Here is a 26,921-nt window from a genome sequence, read left to right on the forward strand (position 1 = left end):
TTTATAAGAACAATTTTATTGGTTGTGTGCCCTGTACAAATTTCACAATCCAGATGTTATTTCCCGGGCTGTTTGACCCGCCCAATATATCCCAGCTTGAGGACCTGACTCGTTCCTGCGCTAGAGAAATGGGCCGAAGTGAAAGAATGGGCAGCTAAATCAGAGAAAAAAAAACCGTTCCACTTACTTGAAAACGATTTTAACATAATCTAGAAAATGATGGAATTAACTCATTTACTCGTTAAATGCAAGTACCAACGAGGGGGCTCACAGCAAGAGGCTGACTCTGCAGATCCATCAAGAGCCGAAAGGACTAAATAGAAGCAATAGATTAACCCAAAGAAAAGGAGGGAGGAAGGTGAGAAGAGAGGACAGGAGGCTGCACCGTTTGTTGAAAAACAAAAAATTATGAGGGTAAAGCTACTAAGTGCTGGTGTTTTTTGGGGGGGGGGTAACAAATACCCCAATACTAATCCAGACATTTTTAGTGTTTAAATTAGCTTTGTTCAAAAAATATAGTGTCTATATCAGCTTATGCCAGAATAGTTTAACAAAAAAAAAAAAAAAAGGGAAAAATATTAAAAAAAAGAAAAGAAAAAAGCACCCATAGTGTCTATATCCGCTTATGCCAGAATAGTAAAAAAAAAAAATTACCGGTGTCTAAATTACTTTATTCCAAAATAATTAAAAAAGTTTTTTTTAAAAAAAAGCAAAATTCGCCCATAATGTCTTAATTATCTCAGTCCAAAATATTTTTTTTAACAAGGACAAAATTAAGAAAAAAAGGAAATGGGGGTAAAAAAAAAAAAATCACCCATAAGGCGTAAATCAGATAATACCAAAGTCTTAGGGGGGGAAATAAACCATCTGAAATGTGTTGGGCATGTTGCACAGGGGGGTACATTTATCTACAAGGGGCAAATGTGGAGATGGGCAGTAACCAATAGCAACATAAGGGTGAAATCAAACATATTAACAGGCTGCTGCTACAGATTTGCTCAGGGTTGCACCCATCTGCACCGAAGGCTCGCCCTTAGATAAATATGCCCCGTAGTGTCTCTCCTCATCCCCTAAATACATTGGGGATACCTTAAGATAAGTGGGTAGAAGGTGTGAGCATTTAAATACATCATTTGTCATCAAAACCCAACAGTAGACACTTCCCAAGTCTTCAAAGAGAATTCTAAATCACAAGCCTTTCGTCCCACTGGTGCCCAATAACCATGAGAGCCATGACATCTACAGTTGATAAAGGGAAGTTCATGGATGGTCCATCTATAAAACCAAAGCCTCCAACATCAAGGACAGGGCTAGTAAATAGTAAGATTAGATTGCTGGTTGAAGTCACCAATTGGGCGGATTTTTCCCCGAGTTGGCCTTGAATGCTCTGGACCAAACCAGGATGATCCTAGTGTTTGGCTTTTGTGCCAATGGTCAGATCATTAGTGGAGTTCTAGGTAGATCCACTTTGAGAGGACGATGTGCTCCTTTTCCAATGGGATTTTCTTAGCGGCCAAATCAAGGTCACCAAAGGAGCAGATATTTACCTGATTTGGACTTGGATGACCCATCGAGAGAGGTCTGCATCAACGCAATGATGTTGCCTCCAACTGAGTTTCTAACCAAATGAGCCAATCTTTTCCCTTTGAAGTCCATTTAGAAGAGGACTTGATCAACGCCAAGTCCTCATCCAACACCCCTAAGAGGTCCCTTCTGAGACAGTTAGCAGCTTTTATCTGCCATGTTTGGCCACCTTTAGTCCCATTTGGGGCAGAGCTAGATGGGCTATTAAAGGACCCCTTTCATCTGTAGGGAATGGAACACAATATCACAGCGGCTTCTCTATGACTTTGAGGCATGTTTAAATAAATTAAATAGGGATGCACCGAATCCACTATTTTGGATTTGGCCGAACCACCAAAACCTTCGCGAAAGATTCAGCCAAATGCCAATCAGAATCCTAATTTGCATATGCAAGTTACGGGTGGTAAGGGGATTTTTTTTTTTACTTTCTTGTTTTGAGACAAAAGGCCACGTGATTTCCCACCCGCCCTAATTTGTATATGTAAATTAGGATTCGGATTGGCCAGGGAGAAGGATTCAGCTGAATCCGAATCCTGCTGAAAAAAGCAGAATCCCACACCGAATCCTGGATTCGGTGCATCCCTAAAATTAAACCATTATATTAAATACATTATGAACCATCCCCGTCCCATATTTGCACCCCCTCCCAGGTCTCTGCTAATGATTTGGTCACTCCCTGCTGCCCCGTGCAAAGCAGATTTAATAAGAAACCACCATTCTACCCCCTGCTTATAACAACACTCCCCAAAGCAATGGCCCATAACTTTAAAAGAACTGAAAAGACGAATGATTTAAAAATCCCACCTGCACCCCCACCCTGGTAAAAGAAATGGATTCATCTCCCTGTTTGATCATCTGGTGAGACTTTGTACAGAGCCAACACCCCCATTCTATGAGCTCACCTTCCTAGACAGATCAATAAGTGTTTTTTTTTTGGGGGGGGGGGAGATTTTAAAACCAATGATGCATAAGGAAAGGGGACATTACGGAGCCAACCTTCCCTTCTTCATCAATAAGTGACACTGAATGGCACGAATTCTGTCCTTGGCGGGGGCAAATTCCGGCTGTAGCTTGAGAGTGGACTCGTACCATTGCATCGCCTTCTCATATTCCTCCTGCAGCGACAAATAAGGAGAAAAGATTTTTTGGGGTTATTTGGTGCTATGACAGTAGGGAGGGCGTAGAGCTTAGCACATGGGACATTTCTGGCACTTACCATTGCTACATACACATTGGCCAGTGTGAAGTGATTGACCACGAAGTGAGGAGCAATCTCCACCGCCATGGTCGCCACAATAATGGCATCATTCCACAGCTTGGCGTTGTGAAAGATGTTTGCCAGGCTGATGAGGGGCACATCCTGGAATAAAAATCTCCATTACCAACAGGCACATCAGCAAACACGCTTCCCTTTCAGCAAAGCTTGCCATCTCAGTAACCATCTTGGTTTAATACAGTGAAGGGCTAAAAACTATAAGACATGCAAAAGTTGCTACAACCCTACAACATAAACTTAACTCTAAAAACAGGTAGCACTGACCTTCATGTGATATGGGGCATAGTGGAGGGCCTGCCGTAAGCAGTCTATTGCTTTCTTGCCTTGGCCCTTAACCCTCCAGTACAGAGCGGCCATGCTGGAGAGAACCCATGATGTCTGGTTCTGGGGAGGAAATATTTAGAGTCATCGGTTATTGGACACGTCACTGTTCTACAATGTTCTGCGTGCAGGAGACAATCTCAAATAGCCCTCACCTTCTCTAGTACTTTCATTATTCTGGTGCCTACTTGCTCCAGTGACTGAGGAGGATATTTTTCCTTCCCTAAATTCTGTAAAACCTAAACAGAAAAAAAACGGGATGACGTGCAATGAAAAAGGATAAGTTCGAGATGAAAGCTTGTTGGCCAACTGGCATACCTCCTTGAGTTGGCTTTCTCCGGTGTAGTGTATAGCGGCACGGTTTGCTACGCCATATAGGTGGTCTAACGTGTGCATGCTGGAGGCAAGGTTGCCGTTACACAGAGGCTCCACCCCCGGCTCCTGAAGCGCCGTGGCAAAATCCATGTGTTCTGTGATACTGGACACAAAAAGATTCCACTTAGGGTATAGTGAGAAAGCAAATGTGGTGATCCAAAGGCCATGAGCTGGCAAAGGAGAATCAGCCACACCCCGTGGACTAGCACTTACTCTATATTTTTAGCAGACACTGCTAGCCACGTACTGGCCACAGTAGAAAGTTCCACCCTGCGAAGCTTCAAACACTCATCGGGGCTCGGCCATCCCAGTTTTTGATAGTCGGGTCGCTTACCTGCAATAAAGAACAGAAAACTTACATTCTCCCTAAAGAAAGAAAGAAAAGGTTACATAAAATGGGGGCAAGAATGTGCACCTTGTGGGCCAGGGGCTGGTATCTTTGGGCCACTAATTTCTAGCGCAGCTTGGTAGTCACTGTCTCCGTCAGAAGCTTCTGCCACGTCCACGAGATCGGCAGAGATTGTCCCATCCATCTTTGGTTTCTTCAGACGTTTCACCTGAAAGGTGATCTGAAGGGGAAGAGGGGAAAAGAAGATAACTACTATGGCAACTTCTCATTCGGAGCATCAACGGTCATCTCCATGCATTTGCTCTTACCCACTCGGCCTCGTCGTCGTCACAGTCCCGAAAGCAAGACTGACCATCTTCCGTCCCCTTCTTCAGGATTCGGATGCTTTGTAGATCCATCTGACGGCCCTTGAGCTCCAGAGCCCCCTCGAAGGCTTCCAGGGGCCACGAGTTTTCAAATTCATCCACCAAGGCCAGCATTTCTTCTGACATGGGCGCTTCTCCTGCCGTCTCTTTCTCCTCTGTGCTGATATTGTCAGCCAAGAGGACGTCTAAACGAAAAGAAAAAAAAAAACACGGTAAATGATCAGGTGCATTATTTTAGAGCGGGGGCAGAGTCAGCAAAAGACAATCCTTGGGTTTTGGGTAGTGTTCCCCTTTAAAGAAGTTTAAAGTTCTTGTATGTCTGGAACTTACTCTCGAGCTGCAGGCTAGAGGCTCGCGATTCCGCCGTTTTCTCATCAGTAGCCACGTGTGAACTTTTGGCGTTTGTTTCTTCAAAGGATTGTGGGTAAGTGTGTAAATATTTATGCGCATCACGATCATCTTTATTATGGCGTGCTTGGCAACTTCCTGTTGGGTACAAATAAAAAAAAAAGTCTTAAAGGACAAGATGAGGGAGAATGAATTTGGCCAATTATGAGTCCAACACGACTGTCACCATCAACTGTCACCAACAGTACAGGACAGACAAGAGGATGGAATTACTTCTAACCATGCAGAGTGATCCGGGACAGCACTTTAGATAAACCCCCCAGCTATCATTACAAGGGGGGGGGGTACCTAAGAGGCAGCTTTGCCAACCCACAAACCAACCAATCAATGTGATCTGCCCCGTATGGGCTACTGTACCAATCAGGAGCCAGGTCTATACCACTGCATCAGAGGAAGTTGCTCTTGTGGCTGAATCAAGGCTGAACGTCACAAAACAATTATCTGTCCTTAAATGACTCATGTGCCGTAAAAGCTTTGAAGATGCACAGGGCGCCGGCTCCAGCCACACACTCATATTTAAATGAGTAATACAATAGGAAACACGCTGGAGACCGAGGGATTTACAAATGGCCCCCTCGTCAGGTCTCGCTCTCTGCGCAGACAGACAATTGTCACAAACCCGACTTTAAATATCACACTAATGTCATTGTACGGAGCCAATAATACATAAATACATGGGCTGACGCACTGCAATCACGTAAAATAGGAGCCAGGGGCTGTAAATCAAATGCGGGCGTACATAAGGACGTAACGTGCAATTAAATCATTACTGTGCCATGGACTTAGTGACTGGGAATGATGCTGAATGCCAAGTGGCTACCGGGGTCGCAATGAATTCAATATCTGCAAATGTAGATCCCAAGTGTAGAACCTACACTTCTATGGCACATTGGAACCTTTGTCTTACAGCAACCAATCAGAAGCAGGCTTTTATTTCAAAGGAACTAGATCAATAAAAGCTAACTGGCGGTTAGTTGCTATACTGGAAAGAGTCAAACTTTGCAAAGGTTTCCTTATAACCAACTACACAACAAAGAGTGAGGCCTGAGAATCATCTGCAAACTGATGGATAATGCTTATAAAGAGAAGGAATGTTCTGGGCACACAATAAGCTATACCCTCATACTGTACTGTCTAAGGGAATCAATATGGCACCTCCTTCCATATGTATAAATACAAATATACAGAGGAATGTTCTGGGCACACAATAAGCTATACCCTCATACTGTACTGTCTTCTAAGGTAATCAATATGGCACCTCCCTCCTCCCATATGTATAAATACAAATATACAGAGAAGGAATGTTCTGGGCACACAATAAGCTATACCCTCATACTGTACTGTCTAAGGGAATCAATATGGCACCCCCTCCTCTTTGTATAAATACAAATATACAGAGAAGGAATATTCTGGGCACACAATAACCTATACCCTCAAACTGTACTGACTAAGGGAATCAATATGGCACCTCCAACCGACATGTATAAACACAAATATACAGAGAAGGAATGCTCTGGGCACATAAGCTATATCCTGATCAAAGGGAAACAATATGGCAGCTCCTTACGCTCCATTAAAAACACTGTGTACTTAAAAACAATTATCAATAGCCATTGCTGTATAAAGGATAAAAATAATTCTTGCAATAATTCAGCCTTTTCTTCCCAGAATGAATGCAGAAATGTGCTCACAACCGACCCCTCCCCATCGACCTGACTTACAAACCACCAGCACCAAGCATGAAATTTTAATATGAAATTCATGAGAGCGGCTGACGTGTACTCGCTGCCCGTGCCTCCGAGGCTAAAATTAGGCTTTTTAGTTGACATAAAAAAAAAAGTCAATTTATAAGTGGGTGATGCACTTTGCCTCTCTCTCCCAACCCCCACACCCGTACGCCGGGCTACGTTGCTTATACAAAAGCAAGACTGCCCCCTGAACGAGCCCTGTCACCACAAGCTGTGATGATGATTTTTTGCAGGATGGCAACACTGAACAGGGAGAATTCAGGGGCCGTGGCGTGAATGTGATACATTGCCAAAACCACACACACCTCAAAAATTATATGAAACTCCTTATTTTCAGTAAAAGTGGCAAAAAGTTGCCTGAAACCTAGGTTCCTGGACTTCTCATAGCTGTAAACCATGAGTTGAACATGGAAAATCAAAGTCTTGACAGCCACAGCAATTCATGTCCATACTGCACCCTGCCACAGTATGTGTTGGCTTCATAATGAAAACACGAGTGCAGCTTCTACCCTACCTTAGAGCAGCGATGGGCGGCTCAACAAAAAGCCTACCCGCATTCTCCACCAAAGTTCTGGCCAAATCTCGAACAAAAGGCAAATGACATATTGAAATTTGGATTCGGCTTAATCAACAGGCAAATCATGAATTTGGTGCCTCCCTTCTGAACACTGGCAGCGGCGAATTATTTATTTCAGATGTGGTCGAAGCAATGGAACATTGTTAAGGCACGAGGGTACCCAACTTGCAGTGAAGAGCTCTTGCCAGTTTATCAGAGATCAAGATGAAAATTTATTTCATTCTTAATAAAACATTTTTTTACCTCAAACAGACAATATATTTTTTTCTATTTAATTCTAAATTTTGGCCATTCCGAAACTCAAGGCTGCAGAGATCTTTCTCGGGAAGTTTCAAGAAACAAATGACGAACCCCGGATAAAGGGGAAAAAAAGTAAACAAATGTTCAACAATGTTTCTGCTGCATGAAATTTGCTGAAAATTGAGAAGAATTCCAGAACTTTTTCAGCTTTCGCACACTGCCATCTGTTGCCCATCTGTCCGGACTTGAAATTAGTGAGAAAGGGAAAGTCTTGTGATGCTGCTCTGAAAAGGAATGTTAGTGAGCAGGGAAGAGTCTAATGCTCCCTGAGCTTAGGGGTCCTAGTTAATCTAGTTGACTGCCCAAAACAGCTGCTACAAAAAAAGAACACAAAAATGTGTGCAGTACACACTCAGCGTCCATAGACAGTGAATTTAGAGGGGACTCAGGAAGTCAGCAAAAATAAGATATTCTGTCAAACAATAGCCCACTAGCTGGATTCCAGTCTGCCCCCATTGGCAGCTATTCAGGGGCAACCGGCGGGAGTATAAATGCAGCCCCAACTTCTAACTGCCTCTGTCTCACACTTTCTACTTCGCTCATATCTTCATATAATGTGTCCAAAAAAAGGCCCACCATATCGAAGGGCTGAGGGGAACTTGCCTACAGGCACCAACAGCTGGAATAATGAATGCTGTCGGATTCAAATTTGGAGGGTTTGCAATGTTACTAACCCTTGGCAAAACCCAATATTATATAGACCTTTACATATTTTTTTTTTTTTTTTTTTACACACAAATTTACAGAAATTTTACTTTACTAGTGTCTATTTTCAGCCGCTCTGGGGACCCTAAATGTATATGCCTTACATCTTAGAACTCAGAAGAGAGAGGCGGGCTAAAAATAGCCTGCTCAATAATTAATAGGGCTCTGATTATATCACATGAAATTACGCTGCTGGCTCCTCGATGTCATTCCTTCCATAGCCGTCCTGTGCCCGGCTGCTGCTACTCGCTTTGTGACGCAAGAATAGAGCCACGGCGGCTTCATTCCAACTCTTCAGGGGCCCCAGACACTTAGGGAGGAAGCTAAATTTAACTCTCCAGCCCCATTTTTTTTTTGCAAATAAGAGAGACTCGAAAATGTGATTAGTGGTGTCTCTCACATGATGTTCTGCTGCTACTTACGGAGAAAGGCCTGCCGTGCTCTGAATGAAAAATCTGCCCTCAAATAACTCTCGCTCTCCAGCCGAGAGGGAGAAAGGGTGATGGGAAGGAGAATGGGAAGAGAAGAGGGGACGGAGGGACGAGGAGAAGCATGGCAGAAGACAAAAATGGGAAAAATGAAGAAAAAAAACGTAGAGAAGAACAATGGCTCACAAGATCAAAATACTCCTGCGATTAACAGTTCTATAGCCCATTACACTGGCTTGCCATCTGGGGTCTTTAACCAATAAAGCAGCACCCTGCTTTTGTCAAACCTCAGCCATATTGCTTGAATAACTTTCAGTGGTGGCCAACGTCTTATGTCCCACAGCCCTATGAGGGGATGGAATAAAAGCAGGGATGGACTACACGTGTTCTTTTGAAAGTCACTTGGGGTTCATGGGAGTTGCGTTTAAGATGCGCAGGGAAATAGTTTGTCCATCCCTGGTTAACAATAATACAAATAAAGCCTCTTTATACTGTTCGAATAGCGGCCATGTTTCCTTGTAGGTGTGGTTCCCTTGGATGTGGCTACCACAGGGGGTCTAAATTCAACAGGCCAGTCGGTTGTACTGGGAGGTGGCACATAGCTTTAACCCAAAACAGCTGGCTCATGCAACGGGTCCAAAGAGCTTCTACCTGGTCAGATCCTGTAATGAATCAGGAGACATTTAATTGTCTGCTCAGTCCTTTTAATGGATCAGTAGGCGTTCTATCACCTGCTCAGATCCTGTATTGGGTCAGGAGACTTTTATTACCTGCTCAGACCCTGTATTGGGTCAGAAGAGTTTTAATCACTTGGTCAGAACTTATAATGGATCAGCAGGCTTTTTTTTTGCCTGCTCAGACCCTGCAATGGATCAGCGGAGTTTCTATTGAATTCTTACAAATGAAGCCTCTTTGTACTGTTGTATCGCCTGTTCAATCCCTGAAATGGATTAGTATGCTTTTTGTCGCCCGCTGAGACTTTGTATTGGGTCAGAAGAGCTTCTATTGCCGGCTCAGTCCTTGTATTGGGTCAGAAGCGCTTCTATTGCCCGCTCAGTTCGTCTATTGGTTTAGAAGAGCTTCTATTGCCTGCTCAGTCCCTGTATTGGGCCAGGAGAGCTTCTATTATCTGCTCAGTCCCTGTATTGTGTCAGAAGAACTTCTATTGTCTGCACAGTCTCTGTATTGGGTCAGAATAGCTTCTATTGCTTGCTCAGTCCCTGTATTGGGTCAGGAGACATATTGTCTTCTCAGTCACTGTATTGGATCAGATGAGCTTTTATTGCCTGCTCAGTCCCTGTATTGGGTCAGAAGAGTTTTAATCACTTGTATCAGCAGGATTTTTGTTGCCTGCTCAGAACCTGCAATGGATCAGAGGAGTTTATATTGCATTCTTACAAATAAAGCCTCTTTGGACTGTTCTATCAGTATACTTTCTGTAGCCTGCTCAGACTTTGTATTGGGTCAGAAGAGCTTCTATTGCCTGCTCAGTACCTGTATTGGGTCAATAAGTGGATTCTCTCTCCCCCACCTTCCCCTGAAATGTATGAGCCCAGTTTGTCTGCTGAGCAGCCCAGCCAATGGATCATCGGGATCTCTTTCATTAACGCCAGCAAGTGAAGGAATGTGCATTTTGAGTTATGTATACTCTCAGCCTCACTTGGATATGGTGACCCCATACACAATGGCTAAAAATAAGAGAATCGCACCATGTGCAAAAATGTGTACTAGAATTTGTCAGTAAGATTTTATTTTCCATTAAAATAACTGTTGGATTGGCGTTCATGTTTTTTGGGAAGGGACGGAGAAATCGAAAGCCCCTCTAATCTTTGTAACTGCCCCAAATATAAATAAATGAGGGGATATTTAGATTAAAGGGTAACTCCACTCCAAAACATGAAATATTGCATAATGAAAGTAAAGTCTTTCCAACACATTCATTCATTTCAATCATGTAAAAGTTATTAGTACAGCTTGTTATGAAATCTGTATCTTTTAGGCAGACTTGCAACAAAATTCCAAAAAGAAAGGGGAACAAACCCCCCCCCTCTCACTCTTAAATTGTTCATATTGCTGAAGTTCGTATAAGGCAAAGTAATATCTGTTTATATGGACACATTTGTAGGTTGAGCCACAAATAACTTAAGGGATGTCATAGTGGATAATGTACCCCCAACTGTAAATGAGAAGGATATGAGAAGTCACTGAGGGGTTCTGTGACCATATAAAGGCACAAGGCGCCAGGCTGAGTTATACAGGGAACTCTGAATATCACTCATGTATTATAAGGGATAATGTACCCCCTACTGTAAATGATAAGGTTATTAGAAGTCACTAAGGGGTTCTGTGACCATATAAAGGCACAAGGCTGAGTTATACAGGGAACTCTGAATATCACTCATGTATTATAAGGGATAATGTACCCCCTACTGTAAATGATAAGGTTATTAGAAGTCACTAAGGGGTTCTGTGACCATATAAAGGCACAAGGCTGAGTTATACAGGGAACTCTGAGTATCACTCATGTATTATAAGGGATAATGTACCCCCTACTGTAAATGATAAGGATATTAGAAGTCACTGAGGGGTTCTGTGACCATATAAAGGCACAAGGCTGCAGGCTGAGTTATACAGGGAACTCTGAGTATCACTCATGTATTATAAGGGATAATGTACCCCCTACTGTAAATGATAAGGTTATTAGAAGTCACTAAGGGGTTCTGTGACCATATAAAGGCACAAGGCTGCAGGCCAAGTTATACAGGGAACTCGTAGTATCACTCATATTATAAAGAAATACATAACTTGCTGCACATACAATAGAATAATCCGTACGTGTCTCCATATCCTTCAGTAAAACAGTTCCATTTAGTAAACATAAATATCTGAAACATATGCATAAAACATAAAGCAAAGGAAGGATGGATGGAGAGAAGGAATATCGTGCGCTGACAAGCGATTCCCTCCCCACACTCTGTACTGTTTTTTCAATGGAAAGTCATTTTTACTTTAAAAAACAGCTTGTTCTTTTTATTGCACATTTAAATAATTATTCGGCAGGTTAAGCAAAGCGTTGCAGCAAAAAAAAAAAAAAAAAAGCACACATAAAGCAAAAAATGACAGCAAATGGCACATATAGTGCTATAAGAACAAAAAAATATACTTTTGTCTACGAGGGCAGCAAAGGATCACTAACACCTTTATTTTAATGTATCTGTAATGTAATGTATTATTTGTACTTCTAGTATGCAGTACTATTCTAAGCCCCATCTGGTTTCTATGGTTTAATTTACCCTAGCAACCAGGCAGTGGTTTGAATGAGACTGGAGGATGATTAGGAGAGGAGCTTTTGGCTGCCGGGGTTAGAGACCCTCCGATGAAGTAAAGTAAAGGATATAATTAAATAACTTTAAAATAAAAAATAAAGACGACTAATTGCAAACAATTTTAAGAATAAGACATTCTACTACATACTAAAAATGATCCTTAAAGGGGTGGTTCACCTTTGAGTTAAGTTTTAGTATGATGCAGAGAGTGATATTCTGAGACAATTTGCAATTGGTTTTCATTTTTTATTATTTGTGTTTTTTTGAGTTATTTAGTGTTTTATACAGCAGCTCTCTGGTTAGTTATTTCAGCAATCTGGTTGCTAGGGTTCAAATCACCCTAGAAACCATGCATTGATTTGGATAAGAGACTGGGATATGAATAGGAGAGACCGGAATAGAAAGAGGAGTAATAAAAAACAGCAATAACAATACATTTGTAGCCTTACAGAGCATTTGTTTTTTAGATGGGGGTCAGTGACCCCCGTTTGAAAGCTGGAAAGAGTCGGAAGAAGACAGCAAATAATTAAAAGACTATAGAAAATAAATAATAAAAGTCCAATTAAAAAGTTGCTTAGAATTGGCCATTTTATAACATACTTAAAGGTGAACCACCCCTTCCTTTAAAGGAGAACTATGCCTTTTAAAGGGCTTTTTATTAACACTTTAGACTGGGCCTCTGGGATGAAGGATCAAACGACCTTATTGGCTGGGCTTCAATTTAAATATACCCGAATTAGAATGGAAAAAAAAGGAAACAAAGACTGGATAAAATAAATACGCCGGTATTTAGTTGCTATGTACAGACATGACATAACAGTCGTATTGGAGCAAAGGAAGCAAACAAAGGAATTCCGTCCTCGGAAGCACGGGAAGCGTTATAAAGCGGAGGGCGGGGCTACGTGCTTACCACTGCAGACTGACAAGCTGACGTTATACAGAAACGGGTAGAGCTGCAAGCAGCGAATCATCTGTAAGCTGCCCTCACACTCTGGGCAGCCCTTTCTGATATCCAGCGCAGCTCGGAAGACTTGTAGCGCCCCCGTGAGGTTCTTGAGGGAGAGGTAAGTGTTCCCCAGGCTCAGCAAGGTTAGTGGCTGCAATGCAAAAAGAAAACTGGATAGTGACAGTAACATGACTCCGAGCTAAAAGGGATCAGACAGTGTTGCCTTATGCAAAGCTTGGGCTGCAGTTAGAGATTTGTTAGTATTTGGCAATTGTAGGAAGCCTGGGACCCTATTATAAGGGGTAAAATAAACATGTAATTCACTTGTGATCAACCAGCATCCCCGACAGCTGTTAAAGGAGAAGGAAAGCTACCAAGGCGGTTTATTGCCAATAGATTAGCCACAATAGTGCAAGATAGAACACCATTTTTATTCTAGAGATTGCTTTTCCATACCAGAGTAAAAAGCTCTAGACACGGTCTCTTTTTGTTTAGGATAGCGGCTGCCATATAAGCTTGCTCTGACATCACTTCCTGCCTGAGTCTCTCCCTGCTTGTATTTGGATTAGTGATGTGCGGTTCGGGTTTTTCCCGACCCCCATCCACCCATGCCCGCCTCAGCCCGACTTCCGGGTTCCTTTGATAGACCCGCGCTGCCCTGCCGATGACATCACAAAAGGGGCAGGGCGTGAAGGAGCAAGTCTTTAAACGTTCAACCTGGAAGTCGGAAGCCGGGGAGAGCAGTCAGAAGAGCTCAACCCACTCCCGCCAAAGAAAGGGGGCAGCGAGGTCGGCCTGAACCCACCCGACCCGCAGGTATCGGGCCGGGCTGCACATCACTAATTTGGATGTATTGAAACTGATCCATGATCCCTGGTATGATATAAATAGGCCCAACGCCATAGTATGAGAAATATCCCCATATCATGATGCTTGAGCCACCGGCTTCACTCACTTGAATTCAGTTTTGGGGGGGGTGGTCTGACAAACTGTCTGCAGCCCCTAGACCCAAAAAGAACAATCTTGCTTTCATCAGTCCACAAAATTTTGCGCCATTTCTCTTTAGGCCAGATATTGTGTTCTTTGGCAAATTGTAAGCTCTTCAGCACATCTTTTTTTTCACAATGGGACTTTGCAGGGGCTTCTTGCCAATAGTTTGGCTTCGCATACGCGTCTTCTAATTGTAACAGTATCACAGGTAACTTTACTCCTTCTTTCAACTTCCCGGAGCTGATCAATGGCCGAGTCTTTGCCATTTTGGATATTCTATCCATTCCAATGGCATTTTTCTGTTTTCTTCCACATCTTTCTGGTTTTGGTGCCATTTTAAAGCATTTGAGATCATTTTAGCTGAACAGCCTATCATTTTCTGCATTTATTTATATGTTGTCCCCTCTCCAATCAACTTTCTAATCAAAGTCTGCTGTTCTTCTGAAAAATGTAATTTTACTCAGATTTTCAGGGAGAAATGCATTACAACCAGCAGCACAACATTTACTCCTTCCTTAAATAAGGGCTGGAATATACTCCTGTTTATTCACAGAATGAATGAGCTCATAATTGAACCTCACACTGCTATTATGGGTAACACTGCTATTATTATGTGCAACACTGCTATTATTATGTGCAACACTGCTATTATTATGTGCAACACTGCTATTATTATGTGCAACACTGCTATTATTATGTGCAACACTGCTATTATTATGTGCAACACTGCTATTATTATGTGCAACACTGCTATTATTATGTGCAACACTGCTATTATTATGTGCAACACTGCTATTATTATGTGCAACACTGCTATTATTATGTGCAACACTGCTATTATGTGCAACACTGCTATTATGTGCAACACTGCTATTATGTGCAACACTGCTATTATGTGCAACACTGCTATTTAGAACCAGCTATTGTTATGTGGAACACTGCTATTATTTTAAATAATAATGAATGGTTCAATGACACAGAATAAGAATGGCATGACTGTTGGGTTTCTATTACACCTACTAGTAAATGATTTGCCATGTAGACTGTTCAGGTTAGTGATGTCTGACTGCTGTTATTCTGAACACAACTGTATATAACAAACAAGACAATTTAACCCCTTGCTGCCTATGCAGACAGGATGCTTCTGCTTTAGAGCTGGTGTTGACGTTGTGAATAGTAAAGCAAGAAATGAAGCCTCACCTCTGATTGATCAATGGCCAACGCTTGAAGGAGCAGCTTGCTGGCATCCAAGTGAAAACGGTAGTGCATTAGTACATTAGCCAGATTGACCAATGGAATGTGTTGTTGTTGGGGTGGAGAGAGGTTCAATGCCCTACGCAAACAGGCCAGAGCTTGGGTGCTGTTCCCTACAGCGCGCCAATATAGAGCAGCCTCATTCAGAACGGACCAGATGGGACCCACTGGCTGAAATTTAGAAAAAAAAAAGGAAAAATGTCAAACCAGTTATTGGAGTCTGTTTGGCTGAGGACACGGGGGAACACGTTGGAACATTATGGAAGCATTTTGGAGGATACTATTGGTTGGACGACTGAAGGTTACAGAACATGAGGTATTTTGACCACTGCTGCCACTAATACCCTCCCCCCCACACTTCACTTGATTCAAATTCAAATGGATTTGGCCTCACATTTGGAACAGGGAAACCACTAGTAAAGAACATAAGATAGAGAAAATAAGAAAACGACTTACGTTTGCTAGAAAGTGGTAAAGGGAGGTGGCAATTTCCTCTTCAGACACACTGATATTGTTGGCTCGGGAAAGCAAAATCTGGAAAGAGACTACAATTCAATCTCAGAGCCTTCACAAAATCTCCCCCCCCCCCCCCCAACGGAATGGCAAATACAGAACAAAAATCCTACACACAGTCCCTTATCTGCTGCAGAATGGCTGCATTGCTGCTACTGTATTATTATATAGTGAATAAAGTAACCCCTCTTGTAAAATATAAGGATATTATAAGTTACCGAGGAGTTTCATGACCATATAAAAGTTTGGTTCAGCTGCTGTGCCTGTGTGGGAGTCTGGTTCAGTAGCTGTACCTGTTTGGCATGGGGGTCTGGTTTCAGCTGCTTCAGGTCTATCCTGCTCTCCAGCTCTAGCAGCAGTTGGTTCAGGCTTTCATTTCTACGCACATCATTTATGGACGTGCAGTCTGGAGTCTGGGTGTCACCTCCCGTATCTATCAGCTTTGATACGACTGGAATGACCCTGTGCACAAGTAAATAAATACAAGTTGCGCCATTATACGTAGACTTTGTAACGTTAAGCCTGGGATATGTTATATAAAGGCCAGGTTCCCTGCAATAATGTAAAATAATGTATAATCAAGTCAGAAAAATTCTACTAAAGAATTTGTACCGAGAAGGAATAAGGATCTACAAAGAGACACTTACCCGAGGACTCTCTGTTCAGGAGGTAGGTAGTATGTTGGAAGATCTTCAGGTGCAGGAATAGTTGGAAAATTCTTGGCACATTCTGCTTTTTGAGGCCACAGTTGGCTTGGCTCTTGCTAACAGGGAGCATAAAAGCGTCAGGTGCTTTTCAAAGTGGCTGATTTATTTGTCGTCATTATGGTTTATTAAGTTATCTCCATAATAACATTAAATGTTATTTTAATTGTTGCTATCAAGTTGCCCTTTAGAAACAGAAGAGGGAGGGGAAGGGGTGCGATGGCAAAGAAAGAAGACACATTCAGGTTCCTCTAAAAATAACTGAAAGGTGAGTAATTATCTTTATGGTGATTGACGACATGGGTAAAGCTATAATTAGGCATGCACCGAATCCAGGATTCAGTTCAGGATTTAGCCTTTTTCAGCAAGATTCTGATTCGGCCGAATCCCTGTGCCTGGCCAACCGAATCCTAATTTGCATAAGCAAATTGGGGGTAGGGCAGGAGATCACGTGACTTTTCACCACAAAACAAGGAAGCAAAATTTTCGCCACTTTTTCCTTTCCCGCCCCTAATTTGCAAAGTGGTCAAGGCTTGCAACCCACAGAAACTAATAAGGAGTTACCCTTTACTGGTGTAATGCAGATAGAATAAGGAGATCAGAGAATTGATTGGCTGCTGGAGGTTATTGGAATGTGGCAGACTATGCACAAGCTACATCACCACTTCCCTTCTTTCATGCAGGTAACAGACTAGATAACAAACAGCAGAGTAAAGCTGTAGCTCTTCCCAAATAGGTTTCACATTTGAATGCCTCAATATGGCCAAAAGCATGGGGACAAATACCTGCCCAACATCTAATTTCCAAACCAAGGGGATTAATGTAGAACTAACCCCTAAAAATGTGGCTAAAAATTACATATTTTATATACTGAACTTATTGCACCAGCCTAAAGTTTCAGCTTGTCAATAGCAGCAATGATCCAGGACTTCAAACTTGTCACAGGGGGTCACCATCTTGGAAAGTGTCTGTGACACTCACATGCTCAGTGGGCTCTGAGCAGCTGTTGAGAAGCTAAGCTTAGGGGTCATCACTAATTATCCAGCAGAAAATGAGGTTTGTCTGTAATATAAGATGATGCTACAGGGCTGATTATTTAATTCTGATGCTAATTGCACTGGTTTCTGTGCTGCCATGTAGTAATTATCTGTATTAATTACTAATCAGCCTTATATTGTGACATTTCTATTCTATGTGTACTGTATATTGTGAGTGTGTCCCTAAACTCATTAAGTGACAGCAGCACAGAGCATGTGCAGTGAATCAGCAGAAAAGAAGATGGGGAGCTACAGGGGCATATTTGGAGACACAGATCTTTACTGCTAAAGGGCTGTGGTTGCTTTGGGCTGGAACAGAAGCACAAAACATAATGTACAACATGTCTCGCTACATCTTTAGTTAAGCTTTACTTCTCCTTTAATATGTGTTTGCTTCTCCCTGTGCTGCTACAACAGGAGGATACTTACTAAGCCAAAACTATCCACTCCCATGTCCCACACCTTAAGCAGTGAACGTGGAACAAGGGGACGATCAAGTAAGATGCTCTGGTTTGCGGGCGCATCAAGGTTCCCCGATGTCATGTGTGCGTATGATGTGCCATCACCAAACTGAAATAAAATAAACAATAAATGACAGTAAATGAATTGGGTCATCACTAGAGAGAATAATGATATGGCACGGTGTCTAGTGCAGAGGTCATAGTCCCTTCTGCATTCAACAGTAGGATGAAGAGACTGAGCCAAGAGTATTTAACAATATCTGTCAGTTCTATTTAAGTTCCAGTCGTACAATACAGGGAGACCAAGAAGAAGGCACTGCACCAAATGCCAGTGAAACCAACTTACCAAGACCTGCTCCACGTTCTCAAAGATGTCTCCTCTGTGGTAGCGAACGGGAAGGTCCCACGGGCAATGCAAGCTGTGCTTGTTGATACGACATATCTGATGGTTCCCTGTGGAGGTTAAAAGGATACAATAAGAGGCTTGTATTTAGAGTATTTAGCTCTTGTAGGGCCCAGATGCTTTAATCAGTATGGCACCCACAGAACAAGAGAGCATGCGGGATACACACTACCAAGCCATGCACAGCTCAGTGCTCATGAATGCATAACGGCAGTTCTATGGGAATTACCCAGCTGGGCCTCCTTGGCCATTTGGGTTTCGTGGATGATGTTGCGTAAAATTTGCTTCTCCTGAATCAGTTTGTGCTTCTCCAGGATCTCCTGTTGCCTCAGATAATGATCATGCTGCTTCTGATACTCTTTCAGCTCATTTAGGGTTCTCTGGAGGGACCTAGCAACAAAATCAAAGCACCTGTTCATTTCCTGCCTTGCATTAAACCTCCAATTATAATGTAGCAAAAGACATTCTAAAATATTGTCATTGGTGAGATCTATGCCAGATCCGTGACAGCTAGATCTCACAATGAGTAAAGCTGAACATACATTATAAGATCCGCTCACTTGGAAAGGAGGCCAAACAAGCATATCTTTTACAGATAGGCCTACCTTGAGGTAGAGTCCTGCAAAAACCTGTGGTACCCTGCTGGTTGTAGATAGTTCCGGGGTCGGCCCGCAGGTCTGGGTTGTGGATTGCAGGTTGCGGGTACGGGTCAGGTACAGGTTCCAAAAAATGGACCTGCGCAGGACTCTACCTTGAGGTGGGCAATACTATGTTGATCTGATCATTAAGCCGACAATGGGATCATAACTGCCGCTATGTTGGGCATCAGATCGAGGATGGCATCAATGCACAGAGGCGCCACTTGAACAAACAGGAAAATCAAATCTGGCCAATTGTTATTTGGCTCATCGGTTGGGTAGGCCTAGCTCAAGTTCCCATACACAGGTAGAAACGGCTGCTTAAATGTGCCCCTGTATGGCACCTTAACTTGCCTCCCCCTTCACCTCTGCTGCCCTCTCCCAGTAAAGGTAAGGAGTTATTACATTTCAGTCCCATGTCAGCTCTTTACCCCACATCCTTCATGACAGTTTTTCAAGAGTACACCTCGGCTGCTCAGTGCATATAATACATAATGTTAAAAAATTCCCTCTAGAAAAAAAAAAAAAAGCTCACAAAAATGCTCTGCACGGTGTCCATAAGTGATTTTGATTTTGAAATATAGTGAATTTTACCCATGCTACCCAAGCAATGAGCTTTGGCAGGCTTTTATGCAAACCCACGAGAATTGCAGTTGGCCTGTTTGGACAGTACTAGGTGTGGGTACCATTCAGAGGGTAGTAATATACATATCTTTTAATCTTATAGAACTAAAACTTCACAACTTTCAGCCCTTCAGTTGTTGCTCTGTCCACTTTACTGAATGCAAGGCAATCTACACAGATGAAAGCTATATCTATCTATCTATCTATCTATCTATCTATCTATCTATATATATATATATATATATATATATATATATATATATATATATATATAATCTTATTCTTGTTGAGCTCCTGTCTTTCCAGTACCGAATCACAGAGTCTCTGTACCGACCTGTGCTGGGCTTCAAGTTTCTGTTCCAGTTTCTGCTGGCAGAGCACGGCGTGCTTTCTCTTTATAGCATGGTCGAACCCTGGCTTCACTTGCAGAGAACGATCGTAACACAGCACTGAGTGGTTGTATTCCCCTAACATCTAAAAGGAAATGAAGAAATATATATTTTATATATGGGGTCTGTCAGTGCATTGCTACTTCGTTTGCTGCAATACTCACTGCATATATATTCCCCAGGGTGTAGTGACTGGTGAGGAAGTCGCTGGACACATCAAGTGCCGCGTGGACCAGAATGGCCGCATCTGCCGAGAAATGCGCCCTGTGCAAAATATTTGCCATGTTCACCAGTGCAATATCTTTGTTCTGTCTGTGGAATGCAAAGGGTAACCGTGATGGTACGCAGAAGAGAAAAACAAATTAATTACCTAGGAACGAATTCGAAAATAATTTATGATGCACTAAATGTGCCGCATGCTGTCTGACCTGGAAGAAAAGTGAAGCGCTCGCATGGCACACTCCACAAGTTGGTATGGCTCGTTTTTTATCCTCCAATAAAAAGAAGCCATATTATATAGGACCCACGATGTGGTATTCTGGAACGAAGCAGAAATAAATGTTGTTTAATATAAATTTTACAATGTTACATGGCAACTTAAGCCCCCCATAGACAGGGTCAGACTGGGGCGGCGGGACATCGGGGAAAAAAGCCAGTGGGCCCCAGGCTCTTGTGGGCCCCAGGCTCTTGTTTTTCCTGCAGCGACCTCCCTGGTTTGGGCAAAAATAGTACGCATGTGTGCGCGGGGGCAGCCCAAAGACATTGTTCCACCTGTAGGTGGCTGAAAAAAAAGTGAATAACTGATTGGTTGCTACAGGTTGCTGCCAAAGTGCAAATCTGTTACAGATGAACCCCACTGGCTGTGTACACTTGTGCCATCTGCTATATCTGACACTGCCATACCTTTAGAAGGCCTTCTTGTATCCTGTGACCCATTTCATCAATCGTTCTTCCTAACTGCCGGGGTATTGAATCGAAAATTGGGTCATCTTTAGGCAACAGCGGAGCTGAAAGGTTCAGCCTCTCTTGAATGCCCTGGGGAGATGAACCATTGGGAAGAGAAAAGGAATTAGCCAAAGCTTTTCAAAGCATAACGTTGCCTTTAAAGTGACTTAACTTATGCAGGAGCCCTACCCGGAGATGGTGAAAGGCGTGAATGCTGAATGGAAGCTCTATGATCTTTGTGCAGTCCGGCTGCATTAAGTCGGGAGGTAACACACTGTGCAGATCAACGTAATCTTCAGGGCTGCAACAGAAGACAACAGCACCAATGGGTCAATTGGCTAATCACTCTCGCAAGCAAGAAGCCATCAAAATGGAATATGGACACTGGACGGCCAGAACAGGAATGCAACAATGAACTAAAGCCTCACAATCAATCTGATTTTCCCACACCCCCTGCTGTCAGGGTCAATGACCCAGGCTGATGTTAACATTTAACAAGATACCTGATGTTCTTGCTTTCCAGTGAAATGAACGTGCCATCGTACAAGTCTAGGTCTCCCAAAGGCACTTTGGCTTTTATACAGTCGGGGTCATCTTTGTAGTGCCTCTGCTCTAGGCCCGTGTCTCTGTCCTCATTCTCCTCAATGTGGATCTTCTGAGCAACCAAGTGCTTCTGTAACAGTAACAACAACAATGGGTTAGTGGCACAAAGCACTGTATGGAGAGAGCAGGACTGATGATACTCCGAGGTTTGTAAGACTTGCCTCCAGCTCTTTGAGGTAGCCAACGGTGTTCTCTTGCCTCATTAAAATGACTAAATCATGAGGGTGCTTCAGGTTCATGGGGGAGTCCACCTGCAATACAAAACAGAAATATATAAATGGATTCCGCCACCATTTAAATTCATATCTATGGCAATGCTTGTCCTTTGTCAAATTCTGCATTTCCATGTGGCAAGTGGGGACACTAGTGGGGCAGGGACAGGCAGGAGTGTTTTCTGGGGCCCAGTCAAAAAAGGCCTAAATCAGGGGTGTCCAACCTGTGGCCCAGGGTGCATACGAATGCGGCCCAGCTTGAAACGCTCAGTTCCCGAGTAAACGTTATAATAATGTAATAATAAGTCTATTGAATATCCAGGTGTCCCATATTCCAGTGCATAGCTCCATGGTATTGTAGTTCTTTTCTGTGTATTTACTTTACTTTTACAAATCAAGTGTTTGTGTATTTCATGTGTGGCCCCAGACAATTTTTCTTTTTCCAATGTGGCCCAGGGAAGGCAAAAGGTTGGACACCCCTGGCCTAAATTGTCTGGGCTGCCCATGTCAAAGCCACGGTTTGGGTGGATCAGGAGCCCATTTCTATTTATGGTAACCCTGGCAACAATAAGTGCTTTCAGGCCATTGGGGAGGTATTTCTCATACAGGCGCCCACGGGCTGGAGTATAGAGCAGCAGCTTCATAGGATAGTGACTGGTGAATGCCTCTCATTTTATAATCTGGACCTTGCCCAATCCCACTGATGTCATTGATAATATCATGATGGTGTAAACAGCAGGGAGGGTCTGGGATCATTGTGGGTCCCATGTTTTGGGGCTTATCCACGCATCAATAAAACAGGGGCAATTAACTTGACTGTAGAATGGCTGCTGTACATATCAGCATGCGCGGCAGGGCAATCACAAACACTTCATTATCCCTGATCAGCTTATCCGTATCTCGCAACCCTGACACAGGCTGAACTTTAGCACCTCTGGAATTATGGCACTGGGCAGCCGCACTGCAGGGAAGCATTTCCGTGGGTGCCGAGTCCATATAAGGAGCTTTATGCGCTGCGTGGGCTGGCTCATTTTCTGAACCCTGAGGTTTTCTCATAGTTACATCGTAAGTTAGGTTGAAAAAAAAGACATGTAAATCAAGTTCAACCTTTTAAGTCTATATATAACCTGCCTAACTGCTAGTTGATCCAGAGGAAGGCAAAAACCCCTCTGAACCCTCAGCCTCAGAGACGGCAATCGGACCAGTCCCAGTCTCCTTTAAAATGGAAAAGCTTTGAGGAGCGCTTTATTGGCCCAAGTCTTAAGGTTGGGGGGGGGGGGAGTTCACTGGCCAAGAGGGGTGGCAGTGACTGACCAATAAAGAGATGAAGTACAAATATGTGCATCATGTGATAGCAGAGCCATTACAGGTTTAAGGGTAACAGACAGAGGACATAGAATAGCAATGGCAACCTCAAGGTTACAGTGTGAAACAGATCTGCTAAATTGTAGATAAATGTAACGTCTGACAGTTTCCAGTATAAAGCCACAGGTTGGCAGAGGTCAAGCCATACTCCAGGGGTGGATACACAGTAACAACCCCCCCCCGATGCTGTCCAATGGCAACAGAAAGCCTCTCAAACATGAAATCAGGAGAAGTGGAGGCTGCAGACTACATTGAAGGCCCCCTATCTCCCTGCACTGTGTTCTGTCCCATGCTGCAGCTTTATAAAGGACTAAAACTTCCGATACATAGATGTGCTGGGTTTTCATTTGGAGGGGTTGAACTTGATGGACTTTGCCTTTTTTCAACCCGATTTAACTATGTAACTATGTACAGTCAGGGCCAGTATTACAGGCAGGGTGAAACCATCATGGAATAGGGAAGCCTGCAATTACATAAAATATTTACTGTGTCCCATAAACACTGCTCCCTGTGGATTCACCTGCACCCTGACACTCTCTCTTAATAATACACTGGTTCATTGGTGGTGCGGGCACTGGCACCCTTGCACTGGGTGTCAAATCTCCACTGACTCCTTTTCACTCAGGAAACAATTCAGCCATTGCACCCCAAAGTTCAACTCCTCCTACTCATTTTAATCAAAATCAAAAAGTCTCTGTGGCTGCCACTTAATCTCAGGTGGTTTTTGTGGCTGTCAATTAATCTCAGGCGGTCTCTGTGGCTGTCACTTAATCTCAGTTGGTCTCTGTGGCTGTCGCTTAATCTCAGGTGGTCTTTGTGGCTGTCAATTGATCTCAGTCAGTCTCTGTGGCTATCACTTGATCTCAGGTGGTCTCTGTGGCTAATGCTTAATCTCAGGTGGTTTTTGTGGCTGTCAATTAATCTCAGGCGGTCTCTGTGGCTGTCACTTAATCTCAGGTGGTCTCTGTGGCTGTCGCTTAATCTCAGGTGGTCTTTGTGGCTGTCAATTGATCTCAGTCAGTCTCTGTGGCTGTCACTTAATCTCAGTCAGTCTCTGTGGCTGTCACTTAATCTCAGGTGGTCTCTGTGGCTGTCACTTAATCTTAGGTGGTCTCTGTGGCTGTCGCTTAATCTCAGGTGGTCTTTGTGGCTGTCAATTGATCTCAGTCAGTCTCTGTGGCTGTCACTTCATCTCAGGTGGTCTCTGTGGCTAATGCTTAATCTCAGGTGGTTTTTGTGGCTGTCAATTAATCTCAGGCGGTCTCTGTGGCTGTCACTTAATCTCAGGTGGTCTCTGTGGCTGTCGCTTAATCTCAGGTGGTCTTTGTGGCTGTCAATCGATCTCAGTCAGTCTCTGTGGCTGTCACTTAATCTCAGGTGGTCTCTGTGGCTGTCACTTAATTTTAGGTGTTTTTTGTGGCTGTCAATTAATCTCAGGCGGTCTCTCTCTGTCACTTAATCTCAGATGGTCTTTCTCTGTCACTTAATCTCAGGTGGTCTGTGTGGCTGTCACTTTATCTCAGGTGGTATTTGTGGCTATCAATTAATCTCAGGCAGTCTCTGTGGCTGTCACTTAATCTCAGGTGGTATTTGTGGCTGTCAATTAATCTCAGGCAGTCTCTGTAGCTGTCACTTAATCTTAGGTGGTCTTTGTGGCTGTCACTTAATCTCAGATGGTGTCTCTGGCTGTCACTTAATCTCAGGTGGTGTCTGGCTGTCATTTAATTTCAGGTGGTGTCTCTGGCTGTCACTTAATCTCAGGTGGTGTCTCTGGCTGTCACTTAACTCTGGTTGTCACTTAATCTCACTGTGTGGCTGTTACTGTGGCAGTCTGTGGGTCTCTCTGGCTGTCAGTGCGCACAGTGAGAAGTAGAGCGGTCAGTGCATGTGAAGGAATCTTCTATGGTGGCTGAAACAAGAGCAAGTCGCTCTCTCTCTCTAGTCAGTGACAGGCCCTGTTCCTGTTCACAGCCTCCTCTCCCCTCACACCAGACAGTCTGTAGCAGTTTCAGCAATGCACCCCCATACGGCTATTCCCCCCATTATTATGTCCCGGCGCCCCTCCGTCAGCGACTCCTCTTTGCCCCATTCCCCTCACAGCCCTAGCTCCTGCCCGCCCATTACAGTCGCTTCCCTCTCACCTGCTGCTGGATCTTTCCATCCTCCGTAACGACCCAGTGAGTAGTGGCCTCCGACACCCGCACGGAGCTTAGAAGAGACAGGAGCCCCAGCAAGTATATCCCGACATTGGGGGTTAGTGAGACCCGCTCCCCTCTCTCTTGGGGGCAGTACGGACCGCTCCTGCTCTCCGCCATCTTTCTTGTGACAGCACTTCCGCCACAACACCGGAAAAGGAAGCTCCTGCACCATCTTGGTAAAGGCAAAACCACAAGCACAACGGGGTAAGAACCTGAGTTCGTGGAGGACGTGCTGCGTGCAAATAATGCATTTACTTGCTTTCATTACGGACATTGGCTTGTGTGTGTGTCAATTGTTTTTTTATTTTGTATGGTTTGTGAGTTATTTAGCTTTTTATTCAGCTCTCCAATTTGGTTGCTAGGGAGCAAATGACCCTAGCAACCATGCATCATTCTGAATAAGAGACTGGAATATGAATTGGAGAGGCCTTAATAGAAAGATGAGTAATAAAAAGTAGAAATAACAAGAGTATTTTTTTAAATGGGGAGAGTGACCCCCTTTTTTAAAGCTGGAAAGAGTCAGAAGAAGAAGAAGGATGGGTTTGGTATGATATATGATAAATTGGTCCATGGCAGGGCCAGTAAACCTTCCGTACACTGAAGAGGCTTAATGTCCTGCACTCCAGTGGCTAAAAGTACGTGGTGCAGGAGTGGCCAATAGCAGTAGCAGATGTGACATCAGTAAATGTCAGTAACGGGATCTGTTATCCAGAAAGATCCAAATTACGGAAATGCCGTCTTCCCTAGACTCCATTTTATCCAAATAATCCACATTTTTTGTAATAATAAAACAGTAGCTTGTACTTGATCCCAACTAAAATATAATTGAACCTTATTGGAGGCAAAACCAGCCTATTCAGTTTATTTAATGTTTACATGATTTTCTAGTAGTTTTAAGGTATGAAGATTCAAATTACGGAAAGATCCGTTATCCTGAAAACCTCAGATCCAGAGCATTCTGAATGAAAGGTCCCATACCTGTATTATGAAGATAGCAAGCAAGCAAGAGACTAGTCTAGTCGTGATATGGGGGCTGAGAAAAACTCTACTTGCAACTGCCTTCTCCCCTCTATTTATAGATCCGCAGTGACATCATAGAGGGGCAAATTGGGGCGGACGTGCACCTATAAAGCTGGAAGCCGCCATCGGGGAGAGTAGGCAGAAGTGCTCAACCCGAACCCACCCTGCAAGTTCTGTGCTAAGTTCAGCCAGCACCTGCCTGACCCATGGACCTGACCATCACTACTAATTAGCAGCCACACTCCCAGGAGATGAGTAATTCTCCAGCCATGCAAGGAAATTGCCTAGTTTTAGTAAGTTTTCAATTGGTCTGGTTTTTTTTCCTTTTAATTAAAGTTTAATCTGTCTCAGCTTTCAAATAGGGTCACTGACCCCGGCATAACAAAAACTATTGCTCCGTGAGTCTACTGTTTTCTTGTTATTCCTTATCTTTTTGTACAGACCCACTTTTACTCATCTGCCATTCACACCACTGTCCAGTTACTAAGGCAAATTGGAACCTAGCAACCAGACAGCCCTGAAAGGCCGAACTAGAGAGCTGCTGAACAAAAATCTAAATCATTCAATTTATTGGCTCGTGTGTCCCACAGATGCTGCCAGCAATGCTCAGAATACCGCTGCCTACACCATACGAAGGGTTATTTTAAAGGAGAACTACCCATTAAGTCTGTAATTCAGAGTCACAAACCAAAAGCAGTTTAGAATCAGAAGAGCATGGGATCCAATCCACAGATTAAGAATCCCTACACAGCAAAAACTGCCACGACTCGTTAGAAAACCAATTTTATTCCATAACAGAGTTTGTGACACATTTCAAGAAAGCAAAAAAGGAAGGTTTTATAGGAGAACTAACATTA

General features: G+C 43.3%; 1 protein-coding gene across 1 annotated transcript; it reads right to left on the minus strand.

Annotated features, from left to right (window-relative positions):
• ttc17.S (tetratricopeptide repeat domain 17 S homeolog) lies at nucleotides 1-26,190 on the minus strand. The gene is made up of 26 exons (XM_018260287.2): nucleotides 26,169-26,190; nucleotides 24,988-25,256; nucleotides 21,431-21,520; nucleotides 21,170-21,339; nucleotides 20,856-20,967; nucleotides 20,625-20,756; nucleotides 20,150-20,259; nucleotides 19,886-20,033; nucleotides 19,667-19,806; nucleotides 18,300-18,460; nucleotides 18,014-18,120; nucleotides 17,636-17,776; nucleotides 16,113-16,228; nucleotides 15,759-15,927; nucleotides 15,409-15,486; nucleotides 14,899-15,123; nucleotides 12,673-12,859; nucleotides 4,601-4,756; nucleotides 4,214-4,455; nucleotides 3,972-4,125; nucleotides 3,770-3,890; nucleotides 3,500-3,659; nucleotides 3,337-3,420; nucleotides 3,125-3,244; nucleotides 2,801-2,944; nucleotides 1-2,699 (listed from the first exon to the last, which is right to left on the minus strand). Exons 1-26 carry the CDS (start codon nucleotides 26,188-26,190, stop codon nucleotides 2,568-2,570), a joined length of 3,690 nt encoding a protein of 1,229 aa, XP_018115776.2. The 3' UTR covers nucleotides 1-2,567.
• Between the last annotated feature and the right edge of the window lie 731 nt (nucleotides 26,191-26,921).

The sequence above is a fragment of the Xenopus laevis genome, chromosome 4S, assembly GCF_017654675.1.
Source record: "Xenopus laevis strain J_2021 chromosome 4S, Xenopus_laevis_v10.1, whole genome shotgun sequence".
Taxonomy (NCBI): Eukaryota; Metazoa; Chordata; class Amphibia; order Anura; family Pipidae; genus Xenopus; species Xenopus laevis.

Bases quoted from the DNA above. Each gene is read 5' to 3' on its own strand.
- ttc17.S (XM_018260287.2), bottom strand. From the start codon at position 26,190: ATGGCGGCTTCCAGCTTTATAG. The intron at 21,340-21,430 runs GCAAGTCTTACA...TTACTGTTACAG, and splicing joins GCTACCTCAAAGAGCTGGAG to AAGCACTTGGTTGCTCAGAA. The intron at 20,968-21,169 runs GTATCTTGTTAA...CTTCTGTTGCAG, and splicing joins CTGGAAAGCAAGAACATCAG to CCCTGAAGATTACGTTGATC.